The sequence below is a fragment of the Thamnophis elegans genome, chromosome 14 (assembly GCF_009769535.1).
Source record: "Thamnophis elegans isolate rThaEle1 chromosome 14, rThaEle1.pri, whole genome shotgun sequence".
NCBI lineage: Eukaryota > Metazoa > Chordata > Lepidosauria > Squamata > Colubridae > Thamnophis > Thamnophis elegans.
Genome location: NC_045554.1, coordinates 41393172 through 41410340, shown reverse-complemented (window position 1 = coordinate 41410340; position 17169 = coordinate 41393172). Strand labels below are relative to the sequence as shown.

The window sequence follows — 17169 nt, the reverse complement described above, 5'->3', positions numbered from 1 at the left end:
ATAAAAAGGAAGGTAAAGCACAAGAGTCCCATCACTGCTTTTTTCCCCAAAAGGCAAATAGACTTTCTTGGTTTTTCTTTGTAAACATTTGGCTTCTCATCCAAGGAGCTTCTTTAGTTTTTGACTGAAGAACTGAAGAAGCTTCTTGGATGAAAAGTGGAATCTTTTGAAAGAAAAACAAATAAGAAAGTCCAGTTGGAAAAAGCACCTTTGGGACAACCATGACCTGGATGATTGAGAATCTCTATATATGTACATAAAGCACAAGATTTGCAAGTTTCCGTTATCCGTCAGTAATATATTCGCATTTATTATTGAATCAAGGTTGACTCACCCTTCCGAGGTCAGTAAAATGAGGACCCAGATTGTTAGTGGCAATATGCTGACTTGTAAACCACTTAGAGAGGGCAATAAAACACTGTGAACTGATATATAAGTCTAAGGGCTATTTCTAGTCTTTCCTTCCTTCCTTCCTTCCTTCCTTCCTTCCTTGCTTGCTTGCTTGCTTGCTTGCTTGCTTGCTTGCTTGCTTGCTTGCTTACTTACTTACTCACTTACTTAGTGGCATAGTCGTTACAATGCAGTATTGCAGGCTGATTTTGCCCACCGCCAGAAGTTTGATCTAGACCGACACAAATGTGACTCAGCCTTCCATCCTTTCAAGGTGGATAAAATGGGGACAGAGCAGTGGTGGGTTTCAAAAATTTTTCGAACCTACTCTGTGGGTGTGGCCTCCTTTGTGGGAGTGGCTTGTCGGCCATGTGACCTGGTGGGAGTGGCTTGCCGGCCATGTGTCTTCTTTCTCTCTCTCTCTCTCTCTCTCTCTCTCTCTCTCTCTCTCTCTCTTTCCTTCCTTTTGTCTCTCTGTCCCTTTTTCCTTTTTTTCTTTCATCACTCTCTCACTTTTTCTTTCTTTTTTCTTTATTTATTTCTTCCTTTCTTTCTCTTTCTCTGTCTGTGTGAGTGTGTGTGTGTGTGTGTGTGTGAGTGGTGGGTTTCAAAATTTTTTGGTGTGGCCTGCTTTCTGGTGGAACCTCTTCTAACCGGTTCGGTAGATTGGACGAACCGGTTCTACCGAACTGGTGCGAACTGGTAGGAACCCACCTCTGGGACAGTGATTGTTGGGGGCAATAGGCTGTCTCTCTAAACTGCTTAGAGAGGGCTGCAAGGCAATGGGAAGCTGTATATAAGTCTAAGGGCTGTTGCTGTTGCTATATCTTAGATCAGCGTTTCTCAACCTTGGCGACTTTACGTCCTGTGGACTTCAACTCCCAGAATTCCCCAGCCAGCTATGCTGGCTGGGGGATTCTGGGAGTTGAAGTCCACAGGACTTAAAGTCGCCAAGGTTGAGAAACACTGTCTTAGATCATGGGTTTTTTTTTCTCCTCTTGTAGAAAATTCTCACTATGAAAACGCCTTCCGCCTATGTGACGACCCTGCAAGACTCCAGAAACGCTGTGATGCTGAAAGACGTCACCTTATCTTGGGAAAGTGCTTCTGGTGAACCCCACAGGAAAAATGGGAAAGAAAGACTTATGAATGGGAAAAGGGTCTGCAAATACCCTCCAAGGGTAGATGCGGTCATTTCTCACTCGCGGATATCAATGGTTGGGAGCGATATCGACTGCAGCTTCGTCCTGCGGAATATAAGTTTCATAGTAGAGAAAGTAAGTGTAGGGGAAAAATAATATCTGAAACCAAATTCACCCTGGTGATAATTTACATTAAGAGGTTAAGATTCGGCCTGCGGAGCTGGCAGCGGAGTCAGACAGTGAGGAGGTTGGGGAGGAATAGCAATAGCAATAGCAGTTAGACTTATATACCGCTTCATAGGGCTTTCAGCCCTCTCTAAGCAGTTTATAGAGTCAGCATATCGCCCCCGCAGTCTGGGTCCTCATTTCACCCACCTCGGAAGGATGGAAGGCTGAGTCAACCTTGAGCCGGTGAGATTAGAACTGCTGAACTGCAGATAACAGTCAGCTGAAGTTGCCTGCAGTACTGCATCTTAACCACTGCACCACCTCGGCTCCTCAACATGGGCCAGTCCTGGAAATCTGGGGAAGGATCGGATGAGGGCTCTGTGTCGAAGGCAGAAAAGGGGCCAGGGCCATCTGGGAGTTATGTGCTGCCTCCGGAGCCTCCAGAGTCGGACATCAGTGAGGAAGAGACTCACTGATGTCCCCCTGTTCCTAGTGCGTGCACGCGTGGAGCTGCCAGAAGGCAAGAACAGTTAAGACAAAAGGGGCGACTTGGGAGTAAGGCTTGGAGATGATTGGCCCCTCCCATAAAACATAAAAGAGGAGCAAACGGGACATGAGCCTTTGCAGGAAGCAACTTTGTTCATTCTGGTTGGTTAAAATTCTGAAGCTCCGTTTTGGCTCTGTGCTCCATTTGGCTAATTGGCAATTAGGTCTTTGGCAGAGTTTCAAGGGAGATAAAGGTGGGTGCTTATCAGTCTTACCTCGAAAGACTTTGGCAGACTTCTCCCGGACTCTTTACAAACTATTTGTGACTCATTACGGGCTGTGAATGAATATAATTCACAGCTGTTGAAATAAAAAAAGGGTTTTTGGGACTAAGCGTGTGCTTTTTACTGTCTCAGGAAGCCTAGGTCAGAACAGATATAAACAACCTCCGGATTGATGGGGAAGATCCCTTACTGCCGTAATATAGCTTGCCTGTGTATTGTGTGGGTCAAAAGTGGGGCTGAGAAAATGTCTACAGACTCCTCACATCCTGGACATAAATTATTCCAAGACTTCTCCCTTCACTACAGGGCATTGCATGCCAAAACAACGAAACACAATAGAATAGCACTTAGACTTATATACCACTTTACAATGCTTTACAGCCCTCTCTAAGCAGTTTACAGAGTCAGTGTATTGAGCCGAGGTGGCACAGTGGTTAAATGCAGCACTGCAGGCTACTTCAGCTGACTGAAGTTCAGCAGTTCGGCTGTTCAAATCTCACCGGCTCAGGGTTGACTCAGCCTTCCATCCTTCCGAGGTGGGTAAAATGAGGACCCGGATTGTTGTTGGGGGCAATATGCTGACTCTGTAAACTGCTTAGAGAGGGCTGAAAGCCCTATGAAGCGGTATATAAGTCTAACTGCTATTGCTATTGCCCTCAACAATCTGGGTCCCCATTTGAGTGACCTCGGAAGGATGGAAGGCCGAGTCAACCTTGAGCCTGGTGAGATTCGAACTGCCAAATTGCAGTCAGCCGGCAGTCAGCAGAAGTAGCCTGCAGTATTGCACTCTAACCACTGCGCCACCTAGATAGTTTTTTTCCCTCATGGCATCACGCTGCTGAACACCTAATTCCCAAAGTACTGTCGTAGGTCTATTTACCCTTGTTGTATGTCTGTAATATTATTATTATCCTTCCCACTTTCTCTACTACCAGATATCATTATTATGATTATTATTACCCTGTTGTTTTGCATGAACATTGTTTTGCATTTTCTCTGGTACTTCTGCACCGGAGACACATTCCTTGTTTGTCTAATCACACTTGGCCAAATAAAGAATTCTAATTCTAATTTTAAAATAGTCTAATTCTACTGCTGACTGTAAATTATATTCAATTTTTTTCCCTTCCCAGGGCAAAGTTTTGGGTATTAGTGGCAATGTTGGAAGTGGGAAGACCTCAATCCTTAAAGCCGTATTAGGGCAGGTACGTAAATGCCTACATTGTTCTCAGTTCAGCTCTAATGTAATATGTCACAATTAACTTGGCTTTTCCCCCTGACTATGCTATGCTAATCAAGTCAAAACCAGTGTTCTGTGCAGTGGTGGGTTTCAAAAAATTTTAGAACTTCTTCTGTAGGTGTGGCCTGCTTTGTGGGAGTGGTTTGCTGGGCATGTGACCAGGTGGCCGTGGCCAACTTGTAAAATGTGGAGAAACTCACTTAACAACGCTCTTGTTTAGCAACCAAAATGTTGGCTTAGAAACTCTGGCATTTGAAGCACACAAGTCTTAAGGCTGTCAAGTTACAAGACCCTTGCACCCCTAACCCTTTAGAAAAAAAAACCCAGGGGTGTTCAAACTTGACAGCTTTAAGACTTGTGGACTTCAACTCCCAGAATTCCTCCTCCAGTCATGTTGACTCAGGAACTCTGACATTGAAGTGTGCAAGTCTTAAAGCTGTCAAGTTACAAGACCTTTGCACCCCTAACCCTTTAGGAAAAAAAACCCCAGGGGTGTTCAAACTTGACAGCTTTAAGACTTGTGGACTTCAACTCCCAGAATTCCTCCTCTCGCTCTTCATCTTGATGATGTGCGGATGGGCGGGGGTAGGGAGCTGGAACCGGTTCTAAATGGCACTGTAGATTTGTGGAACCTCTTCTATAGAAGAGGTTAGAACTGGCAGGAACCCACCCCTGGTTCTGTGGAAGCCAAAGGTAGGCCTATAGTGCACGAACGGATACATCATTCTGCTAATACACTGACCTTCTCAGCTCTTATGGTTAATGCGTACCAACATTATGAAGCTGGTTGCAGGTTTTTTTTACTGTTTGCTTAAAATGGAGAAAGCAGATCTAAAAAAAAAATCATGCATTTGCTCTCCAAATCTGTATACAAATTGCATTAAAATGTCCAGGAGGGAGTCTTGAACTATTTCTAAAAATAGCTAATTCGATGGATAGTCAATTTTCAGTTTGTGTATAATTGTAAGAGGCCCTGATCAGACAGTATTTCCAAACATCAGGTTCCACAAGCTTCCTTGAGAAGATGTAGGAAAGTTTGTAGAATTAAATATGCTGCAAACTGTGGAAGGGATTGCATCGCACAAATTAAATCAAGATGCAGAAAATTCAATCTATCCGATAATTCTTGGTGTACGAGACACAGTAAAATCTTTCCTCACTCATAATTTCAAAATTGCAACAAGAGCCAAGGAAATAATCATTTCCACTACATTGCATAAGATCTAAATTTGGAGAATAGAACTGATGCCTTATTTGGCCCTGATGAGAGGGCTGGTGTTGGTATGCAGAATTTTCTCTCCCCTTTGTGATACCTGGATTTACAGATAACTGAGAATCCCATGGTAGCAGGTTTGACATCAAACCATTCCGTCTGTCCAGGGGTGGCTTTCAAAAAATTTTGGCAATCGGTTCTCTGCCAGGTTGCTGGGTGGGTGTGGGTGTGGTGGGCGTTGCCTACTAGGCCTGCTGCACCACAGTGAGGGGAGGTATTTTCTTTTCTTTTTTTTTAAATATAATTTTTATTAAACATTATTACCTTTAAAAAACAGAAAAAACAATACAGCGACATAAATACAACGGCATAAGCAAGACAAATCATACATAACAATATAAAGTAAAACATACAGATACAAATGCCGTTTTAAACATACAACCCCCCCCTCCCCCCCCCACGGTGACAGTCATTCACAGCCCAATTTTTTCTTTCTTTCCTCATTATTAGGTCTCTAAGCCACATCTTCTCATTGCAAGATTCAGGGATCTATTACGGTACCTATGTTAACTTTCCCCATTTTAAGTCCCTGCTGTTCTCCTAGTCGCCCACATATACCATAGGTTCCAGCTAAGATAATGTTCTGTTTCTCCTTTGTCCCTCAGCCAACCCGTCATTCTGTCCATTTCTGCACATTCGTAGATCTTTTTAATTAAAGCATCTTCCGGCGGTATAGTGGTGGATTTCCAAAATTGTGCATAGGTTATTCTTGCGGCCACAATTATATGCAGGCTCAAATGCCATATTGAACTGCTTATGTTATCTGGTTTGATGCTTAGTAACAGGTTCTCAGGTCTCCATTCAATGTTTGCCCCGGTAACCTCTTTAACCATTTTTTAATCCTTTTCCAATATTTCGTGGCCTCAGTACAGGACCACCAAATATGGTAGAATGTGCCATCCTTTCTTCCACATTTCCAACACAATGGAGATAACCCAGGAAACATCTTAGCTAACCTCGTTGGGGGGAAGTGCCACCTATAAACCATCTTGTATATGTTTTCTTTGAATGCAGTAGATGTTGTAAGTTTAATGGTCTTACTCCATAGATCCCACCATTTGCCCATTTCAATTTCATAACCTAGGTTTCTCTCCCATACTGTTAGAAGGCTTTTGTCCATCTCTTCACTAGTATCTTGGCAGGTCAAAAATTGGTAGATCTTCGATAACATTTTTTTTTCTCCACCAAACAAGATCTTATCTAGCCCCTGAGGGTTTGGGTAGATCCCGAAACGTGCCTTATCACTTTTAAACCTGTTTCTAACCTGTAAATATTCCCACCATTCCAAATTCCTGCCCTGTTGCTCTAATTCCATCTTTGTTTTTATGTTGCCCTCTTCTGTCATGATATCTTTATATGTTATGTTTCTTGTCCAATTAAATAAACTCGGATGCGTTAAGGCCTCTAATGGTGCCAACCAACACGGAACTCTAAGATAATATTTTTTCCTCATTTTTTCCCAGACCCCCATCAAAATCTTCCGAATATAATGTCCCATGAAGTACCTATGGGGGGTGTCTCTTTCTTGCCAGAGGGAGGCATGCCATCCCTGGGGGAGGTCATGTCCCTCTATAGCCAATAGGCGCCTTCTATTCAACGTCACCCAATCTTTCACCCATGTCATGATTGCTGCGTTATAGTATGCTTCCCAGTTGGGTACTCCGAAGCCTCCCAGTTCTCTGTGTTTTTGTAAAGTTTGGGCTTTGATTCGTGCTTTCTTGCCTTGCCATATAAACTGTGTCACTATTGTCTCCAAGGATTTAAAAAAATTTTTGTCCAATTTAGTTGGTGCCGTTTGAAACAAAAACAAAAATTTTGGTAATACATATGTCTTGACTGTCACGATCCTGCCCATCAGAGACAATTGTTTGCTACTCCAATTAGTCATATCTTTGGATACTTGTTGTAGCAATTTCATATAGTTATCTACCTTGATAGAGGAACATCTCTCCGTCAGCCAAATTCCCAAATATTGTACTTTGTGGGCCATGTTGATCCCTAACAGGCTTTGTACTTCCCTTTTCTGGTTCAGAGTCATATTTTTAATTAACAGTTTTGTCTTCTCTTTGTTTATACGTAGCCCCGCTATCCTACCGTACTCTTCTATTTTACATAAAAGTTGTATCCCAGACGCCATAGGGGAGGGGAGGTATTTTCACCCTCCCTAGGCTCTGGAAACTTTCTTTGAGCCTACAGGAGGGCGAAAATTGCCTTCTCCGGGCTCCGGAGGCCTTTCTGGAACTTCTGTGAGGCCTGTTTTTCACCTTCCCGGAGCCTCTGTGTGGGCCATGCACTTACCTGGCATCCAAAATGGGCCGCATAGAAACTCCTGGGAGGGGAAGGGTGGGCGTGGCCAGCCAATCCTTATAACTACGGTTGAATCCCACCACTGCTTCTGTCCACTTCAGATGTATCTGTATCATGGGAATGTCGTTGTAAATGGCACTTTGGCATATGTGTCCCAGCAAGCATGGATATTTTATGGAAATGTGAGGGATAACATCCTGTTTGGAGAAGACTACGATGAACAAAGGTAACTATAAAAAATGGTAAAGATTTCCCCTGTCCAGTCATGTCCGAGCCTAGCACTGCTCATCTTCTTTTTCTTAACCGAGGGAGCCAGGATTGTCCAAAGACATTTCTGTGGTCATGTGGCCAGCATGATTCTACGCTGAAAGCGCACAGAATTGTTACCTTCCCGCCAAAGTGGTACCTATTTATCTACCCACGTTTGCATGATTTTGAACTGCTAGGTGGGCAGGAGCTGGGATGAGGATGGGAGCTCACCCCATTGCATGGAGCTCGGGTCTTGAACCTGGGCTGTCTGCTTTCTTAGCTAACAAGCTCAACATCTTTAACTGCTGAGCCATTGTACCCCCAAAAGTAACTACAAATTTAAGTAATAAAAAAGGTTAAGATTAGCGCGTTCGTGGGGAGGCTGCTCCCTCGTTCAGAATTATCACACTCTCTTTGCTGATCTTTGGCTCTGTTTGTTTTTTTTAAGGAATTCAGTCTTTAATCCTTTTATTCTTAGCTATATAAAGGAAAAGGCAAGCCTTGTATTCAATTAAATGCTAGGATGTTGCACTGTTAAATAACTGTTATCAGGCGTATTTATGGAAACAGCCACTTATTTCTCTCGCCACATTTATAAGAAATGCCCCAGGGACAGAAAAAGGAAGTAACAAAATGAAATGCTTAAAACTGCAAGTCAGATTTTTTTTTTTTTTAAAAAGCACATTAAACCAAAACATAACTGCTCGATTGGAGATGAAATGGCGGCATAAAATGTCAGCTCCTTAAAGGTTCTCAGATTCTAAAATTGCCAGAGGACTTCTGCAGGCAATGCATCACAAACCCGTCTTTCTGAGCCATCCTACCTGCGTGAGCGATGGGAACTGATGTGAGGCTTCAGAAGTTGGCCTGAATGTTTGAAGAAGTTCATTTGAGGACAAAGAGCCATTTGCATTGGGCCTTCTCTATTTGTAGTCTGATCCTTTGAAACGCCTATAGTAGGGGTGTCAAACTCAAGGCCTGTGGGCCAGATCCAGCCTGCAGAATACTTAGATTTGGCCCACCCAGGTGGCCGCCCTGGAAACAGTGAATGACCGGCCTGCGGTGTCCCTGTCAGCAAAAACGGAACTTGGGAAGGTGGGTGTGGCCAGCCTGAGCTCCGTTTTCAACCACATCAGCCTCCTGCAGCCCTCTGCAAATGAAAACAGAGCTCAGGTGGAGAGGCATACAGCCTGCCCAGACTCTGTTCTTTGCCATGACAGCCACCTGCATCCCTCTGCCAGTGAAAATGGCGCACGGACTTTACACTGGCAGAGAGCTCCATCATGGCTATGCTCACCATGGCTACTCACACTCCTCCGGCCATGTTCCCCTGGCCCCCTGGGGTCAAACCCAACCATGATGTCAAATTTGACACCCCTGTAGCAACATCTAGAAGGTCCTAGTTCAGCTGCTTCATCTCCTGGAAGGGCTGGAAGGATCTACTGTGAACCAACCCAAACAGTCATGGATGATCTGACTGGAGAGCTTCCAAGCTGATATTGTAGCTTCATGCAAGCAACATAAGGGTTAGTCTCATGTTTGCATGAGATCCAGGCACTCTAAAACAAGCATGTTGAGGAGAAGTGAAGAACATATCCCTCAATCTTGGGCTCTCTACCAGGAATCTGGAAGGGTTCTGCGCAGGGTCAACTGTTCCTAGGACTGCACTCTTCTAGACACATGAAAGGACTACCCTCTTTGAAAGGCCCCATATCAAGAAAAAAAAGTTGCTGGGTCTTTGTTCTGCAAGCTCTCAAAAGTATAGCTTTTTTGAGCTTTAATCTTTGATTACATGTAAGTCGTGGTGTCGCAGTAGTTAGAATGCAGTACTGCAGGCTACTTCTGCTGACTGCCGGCTGACTGCAGTTCAGCAGTTTAAGTCTCACTGACTCAAGGTCGACTCAACCTTCCATCCTTCCGAGGTGGGTAAAACCACCTCGGGATTGTTGGAGGCAATAGGCTGATTCTGTAAACCACTTAGAGAGGGCTGTAAAACACTGTGAAGGGATATATAAGTCTAAGTGCGATTGCCCTTCCTTCCTTCCTTCCTTCCTTCCTTCCTTCCTGGTACAATGGTTAGAATGCAGTATTGCAGACTCTGCCCACAGCCAGCAGTTAGGTCCTGATTGGCTCCAGGTTGACTCAGCCTTCCTTCCATCCTTTTGAGGTGGACAAAATGAGGACCCAAATTGTTGGGGGCAATAGGCTGACTCTGTAAACCACTTAGAGAGGGTCGTGAAGCACTGTAAAGCAGTATATAAGTCTAAGTGCTATCGCCCTTCCTTCCTTCCTTCCTTCCTTCCTTCCTTCCTTGTTGGCACAATAGTTAAAATGCAGTACTGCAGGCTCTGCCCACAGCCAGCAGTTTGATCCTGATTGGCTCAAGGTTAGCTCAGCCTTCCTTCCATCCTTCCGAGGTTGGCAAAATAAGGACCCAGATTGTTGGTGGCAATAGGCTGACTCTGTAAACTGCTTAGAGAGGGCTGCAAAGTATTGTGAAGTGGTATAACCAATTTCGTTGTATTTATTTTGTACAATGACAATAAAGACTATACTATATAAGTGTAAGTGCTATTGCTATTAGCATGACAGAAGTTGTATTTGTTAGGAAACCCCCAGCCAGGGTGGGAAACTCAAGCAGGGGATTAGCTCAAAAGAACTTATCTACTTGTTCCCAAGAGAAAGCAAGCAATCTAGGGAGATTCCTGTATAACAGGCAGGATGTAATAAAGTAGTTAGCTTGAACTCTACATGCGTGGATCTGGTTCCTTGTGCCTGATGTTATTTTTTAAGAAAGAGGTGCTAACAAGACAAAATAATTTAAATGGGTTTAATTGAAATGTACTTGAAATTTTTGGTAAGAGTGAGGTAATTAAGTACAGTTAACCTTAATACTTCCCACATATTTAATGTTCTTTTTAAATGTGTCAAGACCAAAATTACAACTTGGTTGGCCATTTTAGAAGGTTCACCCAAGGATTCTGAGGGCCACAGGCAGATCAAGGACCTCAGCTGAACAACCTGCATTAGAATAATCAAGATAAGACATGTCTTAGCTTTTCATTTTTAAACAGTTTATGTATTCCCCAGAAAATCCTTTGCTTTTAATGAAACCAAGGAAGCTGTTCTTTCTTATTAGTTTTCTAAATATTATTATACCCGACCAGTGTACTCAGCTGTGAGAGTAAACAGTTGCTAAATATCGCTTCTGTCGTTTACTCAAATTATATTGGAGTGGATCAAAAAGGGAAAAAAAGGAGAAAAAAGAAGAGAAAAGTCTATTCCAGCTTAGCGAGAATAAACAAACAAGCCAACACAACTCCCAAGAGCTCATTTTAACACATCATCAAAATGGCTCCGGGGAATATTACCAGCATGTCACGAGCCATTAGATGCTGCAGGGAAGCATTAAGCTTTGCTGAAATGATATGAAATAGAAAAGCAACTTTCAGTTCAAATATTGCACACAATATCTAAGGGTAAAATAATTGATAAGGTCCCAGTTATTTGACTGCCTTCTTTGCTCGAGTCATCTCAGCTGGTTCTTGTAAGAGCTCTCTCTAAACCTTGGGAAAAAATGTGAAGAGATGCTGTCTAGGGAAGAGCCAGATAAGAGAAAACACAGCCCACAGTTGCATAATGGGTGGAACAGGAGTTTTACGAGGGATCCTTAATAGCAATAGCAATAGCAGTTAGACTTATATACAGCTTCATAGGGCTTTCAGCCCTCTTTAAGCGGTTTACAGAGTCAGCATATTGCCCCCAACAACAATCCGGGTCCTCATTTTACCCACCAGGATGGAAGGCTGAGTCAACCCTGAGCCAGTGAGATTTGAACCGCCGAACTGCCGAACTAGCAGTCAGCTAAAGTAGCCTGCAGTACTGCACTCTAACCACTGCGCCACCTTGGCTCTTAATGCTAAGTATACCTCAGTACTCATCGTTAATTAGTTCTGGGAGGCACGATGAGTATCAAAAATGATGAGTACTAAACACAATTTTGCCACAAGGAATAATGTAAAGAGATGTAATGTGTCCCCAATCCAAATACACATTTTTAAAGGCAACACATAAAAAGATAGGGTTGTATATAATAGAATAACAGAGCCTGTAGGTCATCTAGTCCAACCCCCCATCCAAGCAGGAGACCCTACATACTGATATAATTACTTTACATGAGAAATAAACCTAGAAATTAATAAATACATAGATTAGATACAATTAAAACTTTAGTTTACTTGTAGTGATGAGAAAATTAGACAAAAATACACAAAATGACCACAGAAGATAAGACTGCAAGAAGATGTGCCCAAGGCATGAGTTATCACATGACTAACTAGCACCTTTTGTTTCAGCTGCAAAAGGGTAGAAAGCAGGGGTGAAATCCAGCAGGTTCTGACAGATTCTGGAGAACCAATAGCGGAAATTTTGAGTAGTTCAGAGAACCGGTAGCAAAAATTTTGGGTAGTTCGGAGAACCAATAGCAGAAATTTTGAGTAGTTCAGAGAACCGGTAGCAAAAATTTTGGGTAGTTCGGAGAACCGATAGCGGAAATTTTGAGTAGTTCGGAGAACCGGCAGCAGAAATTTTGAGTAGTTCGGAGAACCGGCAGCAGAAATTTTGAGTAGTTCGGAGAACCGGCAGCAGAAATTTTGAGTAGTTCGGAGAACCGGTAGCGGAAATTTTGAGTAGTTCGGAGAACCGGCAGCAGAAATTTTGAGTAGTTTGGAGAACCGGTAGCAGAAATTTTGAGTAGTTCGGAGAACTGATAACGGAAATTTTGAGTAGTTCAGAGAACCGGTAGCAAAAATTTTGGGTAGTTCGGAGAACCGATAGCGGAAATTTTGAGTAGTTCGGAGAACCGGCAGCAGAAATTTTGAGTAGTTCAGAGAACCTGTAGCAGAAATTTTGAGTAGTTCGGAGAACCGGTAGCGGAAATTTTGAGTAGTTCGGAGAACCGGCAGCAGAAATTTTGAGTAGTTTGGAGAACCGGTAGCAGAAATTTTGAGTAGTTCGGAGAACCGATAACGGAAATTTTGAGTAGTTCAGAGAACCGGTAGCAAAAATTTTGGGTAGTTCGGAGAACCGATAGCGGAAATTTTGAGTAGTTCGGAGAACCGGCAGCAGAAATTTTGAGTAGTTCGGAGAACCGGCAGCAGAAATTTTGAGTAGTTCGGAGAACCAATAGCGGAAATTTTGAGTAGTTCAGAGAACCGGTAGCAAAAATTTTGGGTAGTTCGGAGAACCGATAGCGGAAATTTTGAGTAGTTCGGAGAACCGGCAGCAGAAATTTTGAGTAGTTCGGAGAACCGGCAGCAGAAATTTTGAGTAGTTCGGAGAACCGGTAGCAGAAATTTTGAGTAGTTCGGAGAACCAATAGCAGAAATTTTGAGTAGTTCAGAGAACCGGTAGCAAAAATTTTGGGTAGTTCGGAGAACCGATAGCGGAAATTTTGAGTAGTTCGGAGAACCGGCAGCAGAAATTTTGAGTAGTTCAGAGAACCTGTAGCAGAAATTTTGAGTAGTTCGGAGAACCGGTAGCGGAAATTTTGAGTAGTTCGGAGAACCGGCAGCAGAAATTTTGAGTAGTTTGGAGAACCGGTAGCAGAAATTTTGAGTAGTTCGGAGAACCGATAACGGAAATTTTGAGTAGTTCACAGAACCGGTAGCAAAAATTTTGGGTAGTTCGGAGAACCGATAGCGGAAATTTTGAGTAGTTCGGAGAACCGGCAGCAGAAATTTTGAGTAGTTCGGAGAACCGGCAGCAGAAATTTTGAGTAGTTCGGAGAACCAATAGCGGAAATTTTGAGTAGTTCAGAGAACCGGTAGCAAAAATTTTGGGTAGTTCGGAGAACCGATAGCGGAAATTTTGAGTAGTTCGGAGAACCGGCAGCAGAAATTTTGAGTAGTTCGGAGAACCGGCAGCAGAAATTTTGAGTAGTTCGGAGAACCGGTAGCAGAAATTTTGAGTAGTTCGGAGAACCAATAGCAGAAATTTTGAGTAGTTCAGAGAACCGGTAGCAAAAATTTTGGGTAGTTCGGAGAACCGATAGCGGAAATTTTGAGTAGTTCGGAGAACCGGCAGCAGAAATTTTGAGTAGTTCAGAGAACCTGTAGCAGAAATTTTGAGTAGTTCGGAGAACCGGTAGCGGAAATTTTGAGTAGTTCGGAGAACCGGCAGCAGAAATTTTGAGTAGTTTGGAGAACCGGTAGCAGAAATTTTGAGTAGTTCGGAGAACCGATAGCGGAAATTTTGAGTAGTTCGGAGAACTGGCAGCAGAAATTTTGAGTAGTCCGGAGAACCGGCAGCAGAAATTTTGAGTAGTTCGGAGAACCGGTAGCAGAAATTTCGAGTAGTTCGGAGAACCGGTAGCAGAAATTTGCTTTGAATACCAAATTTGATGAATTTCAAAGCAGTTGAGCAGCCGGGTGCCTCTGAATCAGGCTGCAAAGTTGATGGTGGGAAAATTGTACTTTCAAACCTGCAAGGTTCTATTAATGCAGCTTTACAATAAAATTAAATTAGGCTATTCGGTCATGTTTACTGTCTGGTCTGGCTGCTGAGACTGAGCCAAGACTGGAGAACTGACATTACTCCACATTGAAGGAGTCTTCTCCAATAATAATGATAGATAGATAGAATTCTTTATTGGCCAAGTGTGATTGGACACACAAGGAATTTGTCTTTAGTGCAGATGCTCTCAGTGTACATAAAGAAAAACAAAATAGAATACATTCATCAAGAATCATAAGATACAACATTAGTGATAGTCATAGGTTACTAATAGCAATCAAATTATACTAGGAAATAAATAAAACAATATAAATTTTAAAGATACAAGCAACATGGTTATAGTCACAAGTGGGAAGAGATAGTTAATAGGAAGGAAGAGAAGAAGAATAGTAATACAGTGTCATAGCAGGTGTGAAGGATGGTAAACAATACATTCCAAATTAAACCTTATATCCTTTTAAATGGAATAATAATAATAATATAAGAATGGCAAAGAAAAAGAATAACTATGTGAATGTATACCTTTAACTGTATGTAAGAGAATAAATGACAGTAAAAATATAAAGCACAATATAGGTAAATAATACTTGATCATAAGTAGCTAAGTATAAATAAATAAAGAATTGTACATAAAAATGGATAACGAATAAGGGGATTATGAACGCAAGATAGAAATGTATAGAAGGGAAAACACTAACTGCAAAGAAACCAATTCGGAACTGCGGTATGATATACGATGGAACTTATTGTTCCTATGTTGTTTTTAAGTTATGTGGTTATTTTTGTTAATGTGTTTATGTGTTCTGTTGATGTGCTTATGTGTATAAAATAAAATTTAAAAAAAAGAAATAAAAAAAATAGTAATACAGTGTTAGTAAATAATTTGACAGCATTGTGGGAATTAGTTATTTAGCAGAGTGATGGCATTGGGGGGGGGGAACTGTTCTTGTGTCTAGTGTTCTGGTGTGCAGTGCCCTATAGCGTCATTTTGAAGGTAGGAGTTTAAACAATTTATGTCCAGGATGCGAGGGGTCTGTAATTATTTTCACAGCCCTCTTTTTGACTCGTGCAGTATACAGATCTTTGATGGAAGGCAGGTTGGTAGCAATTGTTTCTTTTTTGCAGTTCTAATTATCTGTTGAAGTCTCTGTCTATCTTGTTGGATTACAGAGCCAAACCAGGCAGTTATAGAGGTGCAGGTGACAAGACTCAATAATAATCACAATATTGTTACCAGCCTCATTTACAGAAGGGAAAGAAATTTGCTGAGATTCATTGCTAGCAGTTCAGTTCGGTTTTTAATATTTTAGGTACAACCATATCATCAACATTTGCAATCTCAAGACAGACCTGGAGCGTTTATCCTACGGAGATATGACTGAAGTAAGTATAATGTGGTTTTATTTAATTTAAGGATGCTAAATTAAACCGCCAGCTGACGGTTGCTTATTTTGTGCACTGGTATATCACCCCATGGCAACATATTCGGAGCTCTCCTCTGATTTTATGCATGTGATAACTCAGTGAGGTACGCTGGATGGAGAATGATTGACCTCAAATCACCTACTGAGTTTCTTGGTCAATTGGTTAATGGATGACAGCATTATATTTGCATTTACAAGAAAGAAAGAATGCATCACTGGGCCTAAAGCCCATTGACCAATCTAACCTTAGATAGTCTTCCTAGGATGAAGGGTACAAAATTCCAATGTTAATTCATGTTAAGCATCTTCAGGTATTACATCAGATTTGTGAAACAGTGATACAAATGGGTTTCCTATATTTTGTAAAGAAAATTTAGGGGGTGACATGATTCTGATTTCAGGGCTGCTACAAATATAGGCTGACTTTCAGAACATATTGGCTTAGTTGTGGCTTGTTGAATAAACCAAAATTGTGCACAAGGTAGTAAGCCACAAAGCATGGCTAATGCACCCCGGGCTTCAAAGAGGCTAATGTAAACTGGGATTGGATCAGATGTGGCATTCAGCCAGTTCTTTACCGGTTCTGGCAAACTGGTAGTGGGAATTTTGAGTAGTTTGGAGAACCGGCAAGTCCACCTCTGTCTGGCCCCGCCTGCATCTATTCGCTGCCTCCCGAGTCCCAGCTGATCGGCTGGGTCTTCTTCTGTTGCCCTGCACAGGAGAACGGAGCTGGAAAGCAGGTTAGTGGGGTGGGGTGAATAGGGATTTTACAGTATCCTTGCCCTGGAGTCGGGTGGAAATGGAGATTTTGCAGTATCCTTCCCCCAGGAGTGGGGTGGAAATGGAGATTTTACAGCATCCCTTCCCCCAGGAGCGGGGAGGGAATGGAGATTTTGCAGCATCCTTCCCCCAGGAGTGAGGAAGGAATGGAGATTTTGCAGTTTCCTTCCCCCAGGACTGGCATGGAAATGGAGATTTTACAGCATTCTCCCCCCCCCCCCAGGAGTGGGGTGGAAATGGAGATTTTACAGCATCCCTTCCCCCAGGAGTGGGGAAGGAATGAAGATTTTGCAGTATCCTTCCCCCAGGACTGGGATGGAAATGGAGATTTTACAGCATTCTCCCCCCCCCCCCAGGAGTGGGGTGGAAATGGAAATTTTACAGCATCCTTCCCCCGGGAGTGGGGAGGGAATGGGGATTTTGCAGTATCCTTCCCCTGCCACGCCCACCAAGCCATGCCACGTCCACAGACCCGGTAGTAAAGCATTTTGAAACCCACCACTGGATTGGGTCCAGCTTGTTGTGGGAACTCATCTGTCAGCCTGTAAGTGTAACGGATAGGCCAAGATGTTCAAACCAATTGTGTTTTGCTAATTTTGTTTCGATGTGTTTCATAAACCCAGCATTTGTTATAATGCGTTGAGCCTAAATTGGGCCACAGTGTGTTTTTAATCACCAAAGGATGAGTGGATCGAAAGGAGAGAGAGAGAGAGAAAAAAACTTTCTTTAAATATTCCTATTTTATTCTCTGAGCATTCTGCTGTATTCTGTTGGAAATGACTGGAATGCAAGCAAGTCTGAGCTCCCGGGGGGGCGGGGAGGAGATAAATCTATTCTAACAAGATTTGGCATTTTTGTCCCTCCAAGCTAGCTTGTCAGTTTACATTTTCATTCTCGGCACTCTGGCTTGCAA

The 17169-nt window shown here is 42.7% G+C and overlaps 1 protein-coding gene across 1 annotated transcript in view; it reads left to right on the top strand.

Annotated features, from left to right (window-relative positions):
• LOC116517946 (multidrug resistance-associated protein 9-like) overlaps nt 1-17169 on the top strand; it is a 72556-nt gene that overhangs the window by 14367 nt on the left and 41020 nt on the right. Inside the window, exons 9-12 of the mRNA XM_032231139.1 lie at nt 1395-1667; nt 3604-3675; nt 7392-7516; nt 15363-15435. Coding sequence (XP_032087030.1) covers nt 1395-1667; nt 3604-3675; nt 7392-7516; nt 15363-15435 — 543 coding nt within the window. The remainder of the gene's footprint in view (nt 1-1394; nt 1668-3603; nt 3676-7391; nt 7517-15362; nt 15436-17169) is intronic.